We start from the raw sequence: 15,372 nt of genomic DNA, 5'->3' as shown, positions 1-15,372 counted from the left end.
GAGAAAAAAGCAATAGAGAGAAACACAGGGAGACGGAAACAGAGGGAGAAAAAAGCCCAAGATACAAAGAGAAACAAAGAGAGAGCAAAGGAGAGAGGGAGAGAGAAAAAGAGTGAGAGAAAGACAGAGACGCGGAGAGAGATGCATGCAGAGAGACTGAAACAGAGGGAGGCAGACGTGCTGGGTTCATTCCGGGCTATCTGCTGGCTCTGAGTTCAGCCCTCCTCACACAGGCAGAATACTAAACACCGGGCCCCGCGTCCTGACCTACATTCATCCCCACTGTCACACAAATCCAGTTAGGACCGTCATATTTCAGCCGCTGACGGCCAGCCAGCCTGCTGGCCACCGCTAACCTCCCTAACCACCCCTGCCGCTACAGTCCCTAATAGGGTTGGAAAATTCCCAAAACTTTCTCAATGTTCCCTGTTTTTTGTGAAGATTTCCAGGTTGGAGAATTCCCTTAGAGTTCATTCCCTGCCGATTCCAAAAATCCTTCAAAGACGATTTCTGAAAAACCAGGGAACTTTGCAAACATTTGGGGATTTTTACAACTATACCCCTACCTCCAATGAACAGAGCCCCCAATGTTGTACCTTAGGCTGAAGTTGGGCTTAGACACTGATCCAAGATCCGATTTGTGCCCACCCCCTCAGTTGCATAAAGTTGGGATTAGGGGAGGGTAACCTGATCCTAGACCTTTTTCTGAGTGCAACTTGTACCTTGAGTGACCCAGCTGACCACCAACAGCCAAATCCATCAACTGCATGGGCGGAAGTAGGCTACATACAGGTGTACAGGGATAGCCATTATACCATTAGCATAACAAGCAGACACTGTAACTCTTCTCAGCCCCTGTCTCCTCCTCACTCTCATATCAACCTGACAACGATATGTCAAGGTTCTGTCAACGGTAACTAAATTTCCCTTTGTGATCCAGCCCTCTTCATCACCCTTTAGGGTGATTACCTGTTGAGCCATGTGGCTGCGGGAACCTTAGATAAACTGATACACGGCTGATAGATGGCCCAGATCCATACACATCCGCACACACACACTGACAGGCAGCCTGACAGACAGGCTGAGAGGAGTGGGACAGATGGGGATGCACCACCTCAAGCTGGCCAAAGATGGAGTGTCATGAAATTCAGCACCTAACAGGACATACATCACCCACCCAGCCTCTCTCCCTCTGTCTCTCTTCTCTCCCTCTGTCTCTCTTCTCTTCCTCTGTCTCTCTTCTCTCCCTCTGTCTCTCTTCTCTCCCTCTGTCTCTCTTCTCTCCCTCTCTCCCCTCCTCCCTCTTGCTCTCTCTCTTCCTCTTTCCTCACTCTCTCTTCCTCCCTCTCTCTTTCCCTCTCCATCTCTTCCCTCTCTTTCCCCTTTCTCTCCCTCTCTCTGACACACATCCAGCCATCAATCGCTGCATACAGACAATCTCCAACGAAGAGAAAAATTGAGTTATGAAATATGAGCACCTAGAGTTTCTGTGATCATTTTTTTTGTGGCTCTGAAAGAAATATGGCTTCCAGTGTTTCTTCGTATGAAGACTGAAGAGAGAATCATACATGTTGTTTTTGTAACAACATCCTTCTCTGACTATTTTTAAATTTTTGTAAATAATAAATAACATTTAAAAAAATTTATAAAGTAACACCATCCTCATTACATTTACGTCATTTAGCAGACGCTCTTATCCAGAGCGACTTACAGTTAGTGAATAAATAATTTTTTATACTGGCCCCCCGTGGGAATCGAACCCACAACCCTGGCGTTGCAAACGCCATGCTCTATCAACTGAGCTACATCCCTGCCGGCCATTCCCTCCCCTACCCTGGACGACGCTGGGCCAATTGTGCGCCGCCCCATGAGTCTCCCGGTCGCGGCCGGCTGCGACAGAGCCTGGATTCGAACCAGGATCTCTAGTGGCACAGTTAGCACTGCGATGCAGTGCCTTAGACCACTGCGCCACTCAGGAGTCAGCAAATGGTTGATTATTCATATGCATGTCTGACAGGTTCATGGCCATTATTCTGTTTTCTCAATGGGGATTCCACACAGTCATAAAGAAGGACAAAAGACTGAACGGAAAACCATCACTGAGTACATTATGTAAATGACGGTGTTGCATTACATAAAACATAATTTCATCACACTGTACAATGTATATCAAGATAGTTTTATCATAACAACAATAAAGACTGGAAAAAGCCTAAATGGAACTCACAGGGTCGAGTTGCCTCACATAAAACAATGTCGTCATTCTAAACATCAACACACTGTAGGCCTTTATCACTATATCCATAACAATACATGACATTCCACAAACGTTGCTATAGCAATTTACTAGGCCTACTGTAGAAACTGCTCATCTGATCTGCAAGTAAGTATAAATAGTATGTTTGTGACATTCCGTGCACAGTATGAGGAGGTGTACAGTGCAATACAGAAGGTAACATTGTTGTGGCCGTATGAAGGAAGGAGAACAGGAGAGAGCTGGGATGAATACTGGAGGCAGAGAGTCAAACCTGGGTTCAAATACTATTCAAAATAATTTCAAATCCTTTATCTGGGCTTGATTGAGCTTGCCTGGCACAATGTCACCAATGGAATAGTAGCAGAATGGCCAAACACCAAACATCGCCCCCATCTGGCACTCCAGACTAGCTCAAACGCTCTAAGTATTTGAATGATTTCGAATAGTATGTAAACCCAGGTTTACTGAAGGCAGAGTGAATATGAGGGCTGTGCTAGGAGTCTATACACAGTGGGACTGCTACCTTGCCTGAGTGGAGCAAGCTGCCTGCAATTAAGGTGAAATCAGGGAGAAATCTGCACTGCCTTGATAATGAGCCTCGTCTGAATTATTAATGAGAAGCCGTTCCCCCGGGAACCAAACTCCCACTGAGCCCATCAGCCGCATGTGAGCACTCTCTCTCTCTCTCTCTCTCTCTCTCTCTCTCTCTCTCTCTTCTCTCTCTCTCTCTCTCTCTCTCTCTCTCTCTCTCACACACACACACACACACTGTATATGAGTAAGCACACACACACACACATACATGTAAACGCACACACACATACATATGGCACACACACAGAGGTATACAGTACATGCACACATATACATAATACCAAAGGAGGTTGGTGGCACCTTAATTGGGGAGGATGGGCTCGTGGTAATGGCTGGAACGGAAAAAGTGGAATGGTATCAAACACATGATTTCTACAGTATGTGTTGGATGCCATTCCTTTTGCTCCGTTCCAGCCATTATTATGAGCCGTCCTCCCTTCAGCAGCCTCCACTGCATAATACACATTGACATGCACCCAAACAGACACAGACACACAGACAGAGACACATATGTATTCACAGACTCAAGCTCACCGACTCACTCATAGCTAGACCAAGTTCCTCACAAGCACCGACAACCTTTCATTGAACACAATAGCAATATGTTATCAGCTGCTTCATGAGCCTTTGTGATTTCTCCATGTAATGAAAAGGGCTCTACAATTTATTTATTTTCATATTCAAGAAAGAATGGGAACAGATAGGCTTCACTATGTACCTATCCAAATGAATAGCTCCCAAACCAACCAACGCGCATGTAAAAGGGCTCGTACTTAAGCATTTCACGGTAAAATACCTGTTGTATTCGGCATGTGACAAATCAAATATGATTTGATTTCAGCAGAAGAGAGCTTGATGTAGAGCTTGAAATCGACTTAAAGGACATTGTTGCTAAAATTTGAGTCACTCCTATTGAGACTCATCTCCTACAGACAAACAAGATGGCTACCAATGTACATACGTTTTCTCAACCACATACAATGGAACTATAACCACAAATAAACTGCAAAATATCTAAGAAAATAAATTAGACAGGACTCTGTATATCAGTGCCATGAGCTGTCTTACCGCCTTCACATTCACGTACACACGCGCACATCTACATTCACCAAAACCTCCAAAACAAAGCCTTTTGGTAAGTAAACACAAGCCAAGCAGAAGTATACCAATTTGGTTTGGGGTGAAAATAGAGCATATTACCATGGGGACCGACCACATCCAGACCCAGCTTTTATTGGGCACAATACAACACCACTGAAAGGTCTAGCTCTCTAACTCAGTGTCTCTTTTTACTTTTTGTTTCGTTGGAATGTAGGCATAGTTGCGGATAACTCATTGTGCACCGAGTGAGTTAGTTGGTTGGTTGGATCATGATGTATAGATAGAGCAACACAAAAGCAGGCCTCCCCCTCTTCCTTCTTTACTTCCCCATCCGCTCTTCCTCCTCCTTCTCCCTTTGGCACCCCCCATCCAACCCTGGCAGGGTAGAGAGAGAAATGTAGAAAGAGATGTGCTTTCTCAGAGGATCCAATGTTGGCTCAATGCTGAGAACAGAAAACCCCCCATCCTCCCTTCCTTCCCTTGACTGTGGACATTCCAAACTCGTAAAGCGCCTCGGCACACCAAGTCCCAAGCTGTAAAAGGCGTCACCAAAAGCATTTGACTCTTACCAAACAGCGCCACACCTCCCCAAAGAGCCAATCCGCCCCAGGTCCAGCAAGTTTCAAAACAAAAACACTACAACATCTACATTATTACATTACATTTCCCTTTCATCATACCCTCCCACCCCACCCCACGGGCCTCACCACCAAGAACACAGTGTTCCTCCATGGATGGTGCTCTGAGGCACAGTGTGTGTTTGAGCATGTGTACGCATGCGTGGTGGGAGCCAGTCCAGTTAGAGGGTGATGATGTGACCCTGCAGGAATGACAATCCACTTCGCCATGTTTTCTATTTATTTTTAAATGAGCAGAGTCCATGTCCTAGAGACCTAGCCTCACTCACAACACTGCCTTTACAAACCTCAGCCTGAGAAAACTAGAGAAATGGTGGTTTAGTGTGGTAAGTCTCAACATGGAAACCCTCCAAGTGAGTAACCCTATGTGACTAGGGTTGTGTCCCAAATGGTGTCCTATGCCCTACATAGTGTACTACTTTTGTCAGAGCTCTATGGGACGTGGTCAAAAGTAGCACACTAAATAGGGAATAGAGTGCCATTTCCAACATATTTCGAATGATACAAATACAGCTGGAGAGGGGAAATCCATGCAGTATCATTATTGGTGAGATAAGATCTGTGAGAGATGTGATGTGATGGCTGTAAGGAGACGCATGCCGCTTATGGCACTCTGGGTAACTGGCAGAGGCAGGAGACCCCTAACAAGTAAGACATTTAACCTGAATTGGCCCGTGCTCGGATAAACCTGAGGGGAGACGTAGAGAAGGAATGAGAGAACATATTGAAATTGGTAAATAAAGACAGACAGTGTGGTATTATAAGTGTGGTTGTCTGTGAGATAGATAGAGACAGTGGGAATATAATTGTGTAATTTCAAACGGAAAACGCTATTGTTTTTCACATTAGTGCCTTTTCGGCATTTTGTGAATTTGAATGCTTGCCCATGCTTTGGTAATTTGCATGTACAGTTGAAGTCAGAAGTTTACATACACTTAGGTTGGAGTCATTAAAACTCGTTTTTTCAACCACTCCACAAATTTATTTTTAACAAACTATAGTTTTGGCAAGTCGGTTAGGACATCTACTTTGTACATGACACAAGTAATTTTTCCAACAATAGTTTACAGACAGATTATTTCACTTATAATTCACTGTATCACAATTCCAGTGGGTCAGAAGTTGACATACACTAAATTGACTGTGCCTTTCAACAGCTTGGGAAATTCCAGAAAATGATGTCATGGCTTTAGAAGCTTCTGATAGGCTAATTGACATAATTTGAGTCAATTGGAGGTGTACCTGTGGATGTATTTCAAGGCCTACCTTCAAACTCAGTGCCTCTTTGCTTGACATCATGGGAAATTCAAAAGAAATCAGCCAAGTCTGGTTCATCCTTGGGAGCAATTTCCAAATGCCTGAAGGTACCACGTTCATCTGTACAAACAATAATACGCAAGTATAAACACCATCGGTCCACGCAGCCGTCATACCGCTCAGGAAGGAGACGCGTTCTGTCTCCTAGAGATGAACGTTCTTTGGTGCGAAAAGTGCAAATCAATCCCAGAACAACAGCAAAGGACCTGGTGAAGATGCTGGAGGTAACAGGTACAAAAGTATCTATATCCACAGTAAAACAAGTCCTATATCGACATAACCTGAAAGGCCGCTCAGCAAGGAAGAAGCCACTACTCCAAAACCGCCATAAAAAAGCCAGACTACGGTTTGCAACTGCACATGGGGACAAAGATCGTACTTTTTGGAGAAATGTCCCCTGGTCTGATGAAACAAAAATAGAACTGTTTGGCCATAATGACCATCGTTATGTTTGGAGGAAAAAGGGGATGGCTTGCAAGCCGAAGAACACCATCCCAACTGTGAAGCACGGGGGTGGTAGCATCATGCTGTGGGGGTGCTTTGCTGCAGGAGGGACTGGTGCACTTCACAAAATAGATGGCATCATGAGAAGGGAAATTATGTGGATATATTGAAGCAACATCTCAAGACATCAGTCAGGAAGTTAAAGCTTGGTCACAAATGGGTCTTCCAAATGGACAATGACCCCAAGCATACTTCCGAAGTTCTGGCAAAATGGCTTAAGGACAACAAAGTCAAGGTATTGGAGTGGCCATCACAAAGCCCTGACCTCAATCCTATAGAACATTTGTGGGCAGAACTGAAAAAGCATGTGCGAGCAAGGAGGCCTACAAACCTGACTCAGTTACACCAGCTCTGTCAGGAGGAATGGGCCAAAATTCACCCAACTTATTGTGGGAAGCTTGTGGAAGACTACCCAAAACGTTTGACCCAAGTTAAACAATTTAAAGGCAATGCTACCAAATACTAATTTAGTGTATGTAAACTTCTGACCCACTGGGAATGTGATGAAAGAATTAAAAGCTGAAATAAATCATTCTCTCTACTATTATTCTGACATTTCACATTTTTAAAATAAAGTGGTGATCCTAACTGACCTAAGACAGGGAATTTTTACTAGGATTAAATGTCAGGAAAACTGAGTTTAAATGTATTTGGCTAAGGTGTATGTAAACTTCCGACTTCAACTGTACATTCCATCACTTCAGCGTCAAATTTTGACGGTTAGGTTTAGGCATTAATTCCGAATGGTTAAGGAAAGAGTTAAGGTTAGGGAGAGGGTTAAAAATGAGTGCCTTGTACTGGGATTGAACACGCGACTCTCTGTGCTCGCTAGCAAGCCGCAAGCCTACTTGATGGTAATAGCGCTCACCACTGCCCATAGCGGACGGTTTTGAAGGCCTGGTGACCTGGACGAATGTCAAATATCGCCTTGGATCTGGAGTGACCTGGCTGGTGTGTGCAAGCATGTACATAACAGAGAGTGTGTGCCAAGAGAGAGTTACTGTATAATCAGACATCCAGCTTGTATCATCTGTGCTCTCATTGTGTGCGTCTCTCTCTGTGTCTCTCTCTGTGTCTCTCTCAAATTACTCCATTCCCCTGAGCCCAAAGAGAGGATAAAATATGAATCAGCTGAAGTCTAGGATGGTTTCCAGTCTTGCACCCTCAGACTACCCACCCTCAACACACACTCACACACTCACGCACGCACACACATACTCACGCGCACACACACACTCACGCACAATCAAGAGTTCTCAGTCTCCTTTCTGCGCTAAGCTTTTACACACAAAGTCATACACATATTCTATCTCATAAACACAAACTCTCTCACACGCAGAGATAGCCATATCCCTCTTATTTCTCAACTGGAGTGTTTCTCTCCTATTTCTGCTAAGGCCCGTGTGTACTGACAGTACTATGAGTGTCTCGACATCTCTCCACAGAGGTTGGCACACATGTCAGTGTAATGTTTGTAGAAATCAATAACTAAACAGATATGATCCAATTGACTTTATCCTCTTTATGAGTAATGACTGTATTGTAACACTGTAATAAGATTGTGTGACTGTCAGCGGAGACCTGGGTCGTGTTCATTAGGGCAGGCAACGGAAAATGTTCTACAACGTTTTGCAACAGAAAACGAAAGAGTCCCTCCCTGTTTCAGTCCATTTTCTTTAATTTGATGCCTAATGAATACAAAATGTTAAACCCTCCCTCTCCTCATCCTCCTGATGCATTCTAGTTTGGTTTATTTCTGTCAAGCAGCTAGCTAGCAGCTGACCCTGTGCCCTGCTGGTCTGGGCGGCCCATTACCTAAAGACACGTTATAAATAACAGTCTCGTCACTTCAGATTAGAGCTTCGCAATCCCCTGGCATCTGACTGCCTGCAGCTTACACACACACACTGTGCGACACACACACACACATATACCCAAAGTAGCACAAAGAACCACACACATTCAGAGCCCCCCCACCACCACCACACACACACACAAAGGTCATATAGAAATACTAATTCTCCGCCAAACAAAGGGAAAATACCAAATTCCATATGCAGGCAACACACACACACACACACACACACACACAAAATCAACATCTTCATTAGCCCCTAACACAGGAGAATCCCTTGAACATCCTTGAACCTAATTAAGTTAGTAGCCCCTTCAGGCATTACACACACACGCACCATTAAAACACACCGTTATAGACATTAGGAAGTCAGAGCCAAGGCTGCGCACCATTCTCTGCAGTGACACGCTGTCACACCAATCAGAGGGGCCAAACACACACGTCTATAGAATGAGACAACCCCTCCCCCTGCAGTATTCCCCACAAAGACACCCCCCCACCACCCACTGTTGACCCTTTGTTGTGTGTTGTCTGCATCATGTGTATGTTCTGTGTGGGTCTATGTCTGTGTGTGCTTGCCCTCATATGTGTGTGTGTGTTCGTTTCTATGCCTGTGTGTGTTTGCGTACGTGCATGTGCGTGTGTGCGTGGCCAACACCACAAAGCACCACAAAGCCCATGCACTATAGTAGCCTCCTCTAAGGAGGTCATTAGGTTCAGGCCAGGGCCTCAGATTCCAGCCTTCCTAGAAGTCAGAAGAGCAGGTATTTACAGTCAGCTGTTGGTTGTTGTCAGTACTGTCTAGGACCAAGAGGGAATCCAGAGTCCATTCCAGACCAAGAAAGAGAGAGGAACTGGAAGCTTAAAAGACTACCTGCTTTTGGACCAGATTAGAACTATTACATACAGACCTCTTTTAACAGCTGTCTGCCTGTCCCTCTCATCCTCCTCCACAAACCATGTAAACCATTTCATTACATTTCATCATTTCATCAGCAGCTTACAAATATTTTCGTCTTTTATCTTTTTTTCTTCTCCCGCAAACAAACAAAAAACACCAACTGTTCCCACATCAATGCTTTTTTCTGCCTATTTATTGAAATGGGAATGTAGTGTATGATGCAAGCAATCTTATCCAACTCTCACACACACTCGCACGCACATTACGAATAATTAGGAAGCCTGCTATGATTGTTTAAGTATGTGAATGTGTATGGGGAGGGGAGGGAGATAGCATCTACCAACAACTGACTCATAATTTGGACTGTGCTGCGAGTCTGCGACAGTATTTGCATCAAAGCAGTTGGTCAAAAACTGGATGTTAAACCCCTGCACAGTCCATCATCACCGAGGCCTGTACTCATGATTATCGACTATACCATTTGTTTTTATTACATACAAATGGCTGCTGTACAGACGATGGGGTTGTGTCGCATTAAACACTGTCTCCTCAGGCCTGAGTATGCGAGTGCCTCCTCTAAGTGTATGTTTACATTACCTACCACGTCTCTCAATGAAACCAGGCCAGGGCTATTGCCATTACGCCTTACTTTAAACAACTTACCTAAACACCTTCATTACCTGGGATGGGCCGCGCCTCTCGTCTCGCACCGTTCATAATAACCCTGGCCCTCAGACTTCCTCAGTCTTCCAAGGAGTCAAACCCCCTAATTTGCCCGTTTCGTAACTGTCGGGCTCGCTGACTGGGTGACACTAGTGCTAAAGATAAAGCTGGGCTGTCGCTTAGCGGTTAGTGTCTGTTAGCATGGTTAGTGTCTGTTAGCGGTGCCACTGTCGTCGAGGTACAGGGCAGGGATAACAAGGGCTAAGCCACCTGCAGACACACCTTAGCAGTGCTCACTTAAATGGGATGGACTTAAGAGTTAAGAGTCAGTCAGGCGCTTGGTGATTAAGGCTAAGTAGACTAAAGGACTGAACTCTACAACTCGTGACTACCTAAGTGCACCCTACTCCCTATATAATGCACTACTTTTGACCAGGGCCCTTATGGGATAGGGTGCCATTGGGACACACACAAGGTCTCTTTTAGAAACATAGGCTACAACGGGTGTTTATGTGAAGACGACCAAAATCCACACAGAGAGACATACAGATCATAAAGACAAAGTTGCATTTAAATGGCAAAGCAACACTTAAAACCCCAGGCCTCCAAGCATTTCTCACATGTACACCAATAAAGTGTTTGTGTCATTACTATGAGCCTGGTTGTGAAAGACTAAATTGACACTTGCCAAGCATGGAATACCTGGTAGGTGATGAACTGACATCTGTGCGATTTTCTCTCTTTTATGGGGTGGTATTAGCATAGTTCTGAATCCTCTGTCTACGTGTTCTGGTGTTGATTACTAGCTGTGGTCCTTTCAAAGCTGCTTCTTGGGCCATGTTCAAGGCTAGCTTTGTTGAACATTGCAATGTCATGAATAGAGCCCACATTATTACTTATCCTACAAAATAATGTCAGAGAGGCATGTTTGTTGTACGTAACATTGAACGCTCCACGACGTTATGCCCTGCTAAACATGCCCCTTGTGATACCCTGAACTAACCATGTCTGACCAGTCTATTGACAGTAAGTAGTAAGCACTCAAACTACTCCTGATGATTTTCTCATATGTTTTGGAGGATATCACCATTAAAAAGTGAGGGTAAAACCGTCACAACAAAGCCTACATGTACAGTGGTTGTGTTCATATGTATATACTGTATTCTAGTCAAGGATTATCCTATATAACTACTGTTGTACACACTTTTTCTATTCATATACTGTCCATAATGTCTATACACACCATCATATACATATACACTGAGTGTACCAAACATTAGGAACACCATCCTAATATTGATTGCACCCCCTTTTGCCCTCAGAACAGCCTCAATTCGTCAGGGCATGGACTCTACAAGGTGTCAAAAGTGTTCCACAGGGATGCTGGCCCATGTTGACTCCAATGCTTCCCACAGTGGTGTGAAGTTGGCTGGATGTCCTTTGGGTGGTGGACCATTATTGATACACACAGGAAACTGTTGAGCATGAAAAACCCCGCAGCATTGCAGTTCTTGACACACTCAAACCGGTGCTACCATAACTACTACCATACCCCGTTCAAAGGCACTTAAATATTTTGTGTTGCCCATTCACCCTCTGAATGGCACACATACACAATCCATGTCTCAATTGTCTCAAGGCTTAAAAATCCTTCTTTAACCTGTCCCCTCCCCTTCATCTATACTGATTGAGGTGGATTTAAAAAGGTGACATCAATAACGGATCATAGCTTTCACCTGGATTCACCTGGTCAGTCTATTAAATGGAAAGAGCAGTTCTTAATGTTTTGTATACTCAGTGTATATTCTGGACTCTGACATTGCTCGTCCTGATATTTCTAACTTTTTGGGGATTTGTGTGTATTGTTTTGTATTGTTAGGTATTACTACACTGTTGGAGTTAGAAACACAAGCACTTCGCTGCACCTACAAAATATGTGTACACGACCAATACCATTTTATTTTATTTTATTTGGTGCGATCACACAGACAGAAAAAGAGACCATGACAGTAGCTTTCAAAACAGCCTCTTACATTTTAGTCATTTAGCAGACGCTCTTATCCAGAGTGACTTACAGTTAGTGAGTGCATACATTTTTCATACTGGCCCCCCGTGGGAATCGAACCCACAACCCTGGCGTTGCAAGCGCCATGCTCTACCAACTGAGCTACAGGAGGCCTCAAGAGGGAACCAACAGGAATGACTGACAGCAGATTGACAGCAAACCTGAGAGGGGATACAACAGTCAATCCCACCGTATGCACGACACAGTTCAAACTGCTGTGAATTTCACAAAGTTTCTAAAAGGGTTCTTCTGGTATACAGGGACAAAGGTTCTACATGGAAACTTTTTCATGCAAAATGTTTATGTGGAACCTTGTCTCTATGAAAGAAAGGATTCCAAAAGTGTTATTTGTTGGGTGAAAAGGTTCTACCTGGAACCATAAAGGGTTCTTCTACAGGGACAAGTGTTGGGGTGTGGGTTTATAACACTCACACCTGTGACCTCATCATGTCTCGCCCTCAAGATCTCCTCTCTGAGAGGTACAAGATCAACAGCCACACTTGTGCCTCTAACTGTCCTTGTTACTTTGGGATTACATGTTTATGTTCTTAACATTAGGTTGTGTTAATGTTAACAGGGATATGAGTGAGACGGTATAATAATGAGGCTGATACAGTAAAATAGGCAGACATCCAGGAGAGGATGCTCTAGGCTGCTGGCGAGACAGGCGGTAGCCTTTGTGCGCGCGTCTGGAGAAAAGCACCTTTTGAATAGCCTACCCCCTGGGCACAGACGTCAATTCAACGTCTATTCCATGTTGGTTCTATGTAATTTCATTGAAATGACGTGGAAACAACATTGATTCAACCAGTGTGTGCCCAGTGGGTTTTTACACTATGGACAGCTGACCAGCTACAAGTGTCTCTCAAATGACACCTTAAAAAGAGAGTATACAGTAGGTTTACAACGAATATTTGTAGTGAAAATTGATTTCTATTGGCCTCTGTCTAGGGCCTATTTCTCTGTCTCACACAGATAGTGTGAGAGAGAAAAAAGGGAGCTAGAGAGCGAGAGAGAGAGGAGAGAGAAACCAAAGGAACCAATATAAAAATGCATGCCATGTGTGCATTTTCATGATCATAGGCTTTGAAAAGGGGGCGGTTACTCATCAGCATTTACTGTATACATGTAGCCAAACTAAAGATGGAATTATGAAGGTATGGACAGTGCTTTTCCAACCTCTACCCAGCTCCATTCCATTGTGCTGTCAATGGTAGGCATTCCATTGTGCTGTCAATAGTAGGCTACAGTAATTCATTGATCAGTGCCATTGACGAGAGGGATAATTACATGGCACCATTCATGCGTAACGAATCCAAAAGTGTGACGTGGCAATTTAATATACAGTATATGTGCAATAATGTAGCCTATAGCCCAGGAATAGCCTACAAAATGTTGTCTTGACTGACACTTCTGGTGTGTTTAATATCGACATAAAGTATTTCCAATTATAACCTTTGTAGACATGCGCTTACCTTCCATCCAGCTGAACTATTACTGTCGCCCTTATCCTTGAAATAGGGAACATAGCGGACCATCCAATCGTAGACCTGTGATAGCGTGAGTCTTTTTTCAGGGGTGCTTTCAATGGCTCGTGTGATAAGGTCCGCGTACGACTGGTTACCCCATGCGTTCCGCCGCGAGGATTTGGCTTTGCGCAATTGTCCAGTCACATCAAGTGCCGCGCCGGCCAAGCATGGGTGCGTCGCGCCGATGGGAGCCGGGGCGACTGCTGGATGCTTCAGCTCCGTCGGCGTGCCACCCATTCTCCCCGCTCTGCACGCTGAAACGGCTAGATTGTCATCTGGTTCCACCTTGATGGTGGTCAGTGGAAGACCCCCATTGACCTCCTGTACTTCGGGGAAATCCTCCGGACAAGGCAGTGGCCAAGTGCACGAGCGAGCCCGGCTTTGCGGCTCGAAATCCGAATCGATATCAACCTGATGAACCAATTCGTCGTCCTCCATCATCAACATTTATCCTCAGTTGGGAAGGAATAACCGGGTTAGAAAGAAATACAATACCTCCACAATTCCCGTATTGTCTCCAATACTAGGCCTACTTCAAGCCGAAATCCGTCTCGTGACGCGGATATAAGGTAACGATCAAATCTCAGACAAGCCGGCTGCTGTGGAGATGGACGATTTTGAATGGCTCGTCTGCAGTAGGCTATCACAACCCGCATGTAACGATAAGAGTAGCAATAATAGTAACAATAATCGTTCTCCCATTTTACCTGAAATAAAACATGTTAAATTTGGGAAATTATGAATTGACGATTGCCTACATCTCCAGCAACTAGAGTCAATCCAAATGCATGTTATCAATGTTTGTTAATCCGGCTGCAGCAACAGATGATATATCATATAACGAGAATAGAGATGCAGAGAGCCGTCGAAAGAATCCGCCAAAACATAGACAAGAATAATTGTAAAATCAACAGGATTGTGCAGACAGCACAGACAAGCGATGATGTGTGATTACCGTAAATTATTAAATCTTCCAGTCTTCACGGAATAGGCTGGCAAATGCAAGTTCATTCACAGTCACACGCAAACGATTCCGAATTCAATTGCAATGATACTTTTAAAAAATCGTGTCGCATGTGTCTTTTAAAAAAGCGACACACTTCCAGACAGTGCACAGTCCAGCATCAGTCTGTTCTTGTCCACTTGATAAAATAACTAATCACACGTCTTGCTCGACTCTAGTATTTCTAACATGTAGCCTATCTAATCTCCAATCTGCCTTTCTCACTCTCAGATCCCCTCACATGTCCTCATTTAATAAAACTCGTTTCGTAGATGTGAACTGATGATGACGCGCTGGCGCTGTGGTGTGGAATAATTGCTACCATTGGATGGCGCGCATAAAACCATTACTCCCAGAACATGTTTAGAGGTAAGACACCCTGGCCCGAACTCTCACACATATCATATCAACGCCATCATAAAGCGGTAGAAAAATATCCATGGCAAAAAAATGTTTAAACATGAAAAATATGTAAAATGTTCTTAATCTCTGGAAAGGCGGCTGCTGCGCGTTTTAATGCGACCGTTGGTCTCCAGATTCCAATTAGCCTAATGCGCGCTCCGAAATTCAGATTCACTCTTAAGAGAATTTGGTGCAGATATCCTCTCTTAATGTCTTTATGATCAGTTGATAATCTCCTTTTGGCAGCGCGGTGTCCAAAAAGACCCACTGATGCGCAAAGCGTCTCTGATGGTGCACCAGAACAGCGGGAGTGTAGTTTTCTACCACAATTAGATAGATTTAGTTCAGATTACCAGAGATTAGGTAACCCCAGATTCTAATCCGATATGAGTGAGGAAAAAATGCTATGGCGATATGCTGTTCAATTATCTCTGCTCTATTCCCTCCATCACCGGGAAAAAAAAAAAAAAGTAGACTTAACACATTTTAGCACATAATTTTCTAAAATCGCATTTGCCAAATTTCGATGCGTTACAGCAGCCT

General features: G+C 44.1%; 1 protein-coding gene across 1 annotated transcript in view; it reads right to left on the bottom strand.

Moving 5' to 3' along the window:
• Positions 1 to 13,871, bottom strand: part of LOC311139658 (forkhead box protein O6-like) — a gene marked incomplete at both ends in the record, with an annotated part of 35,982 nt that extends 22,111 nt beyond the window's left edge. The window contains one exon of the mRNA XM_084174574.1: positions 13,371 to 13,871. Coding sequence (XP_084030700.1) covers positions 13,371 to 13,871 — 501 coding nt within the window. The remainder of the gene's footprint in view (positions 1 to 13,370) is intronic.
• Positions 13,872 to 15,372: the final 1,501 nt, after the last annotated feature.

This window comes from Coregonus lavaretus (assembly GCF_964263955.1).
Source record: "Coregonus lavaretus genome assembly, chromosome: 13".
In the NCBI taxonomy this organism is placed as follows: domain Eukaryota; kingdom Metazoa; phylum Chordata; class Actinopteri; order Salmoniformes; family Salmonidae; genus Coregonus; species Coregonus lavaretus.
This window is presented reverse-complemented; position numbering and strand designations above follow the sequence as displayed.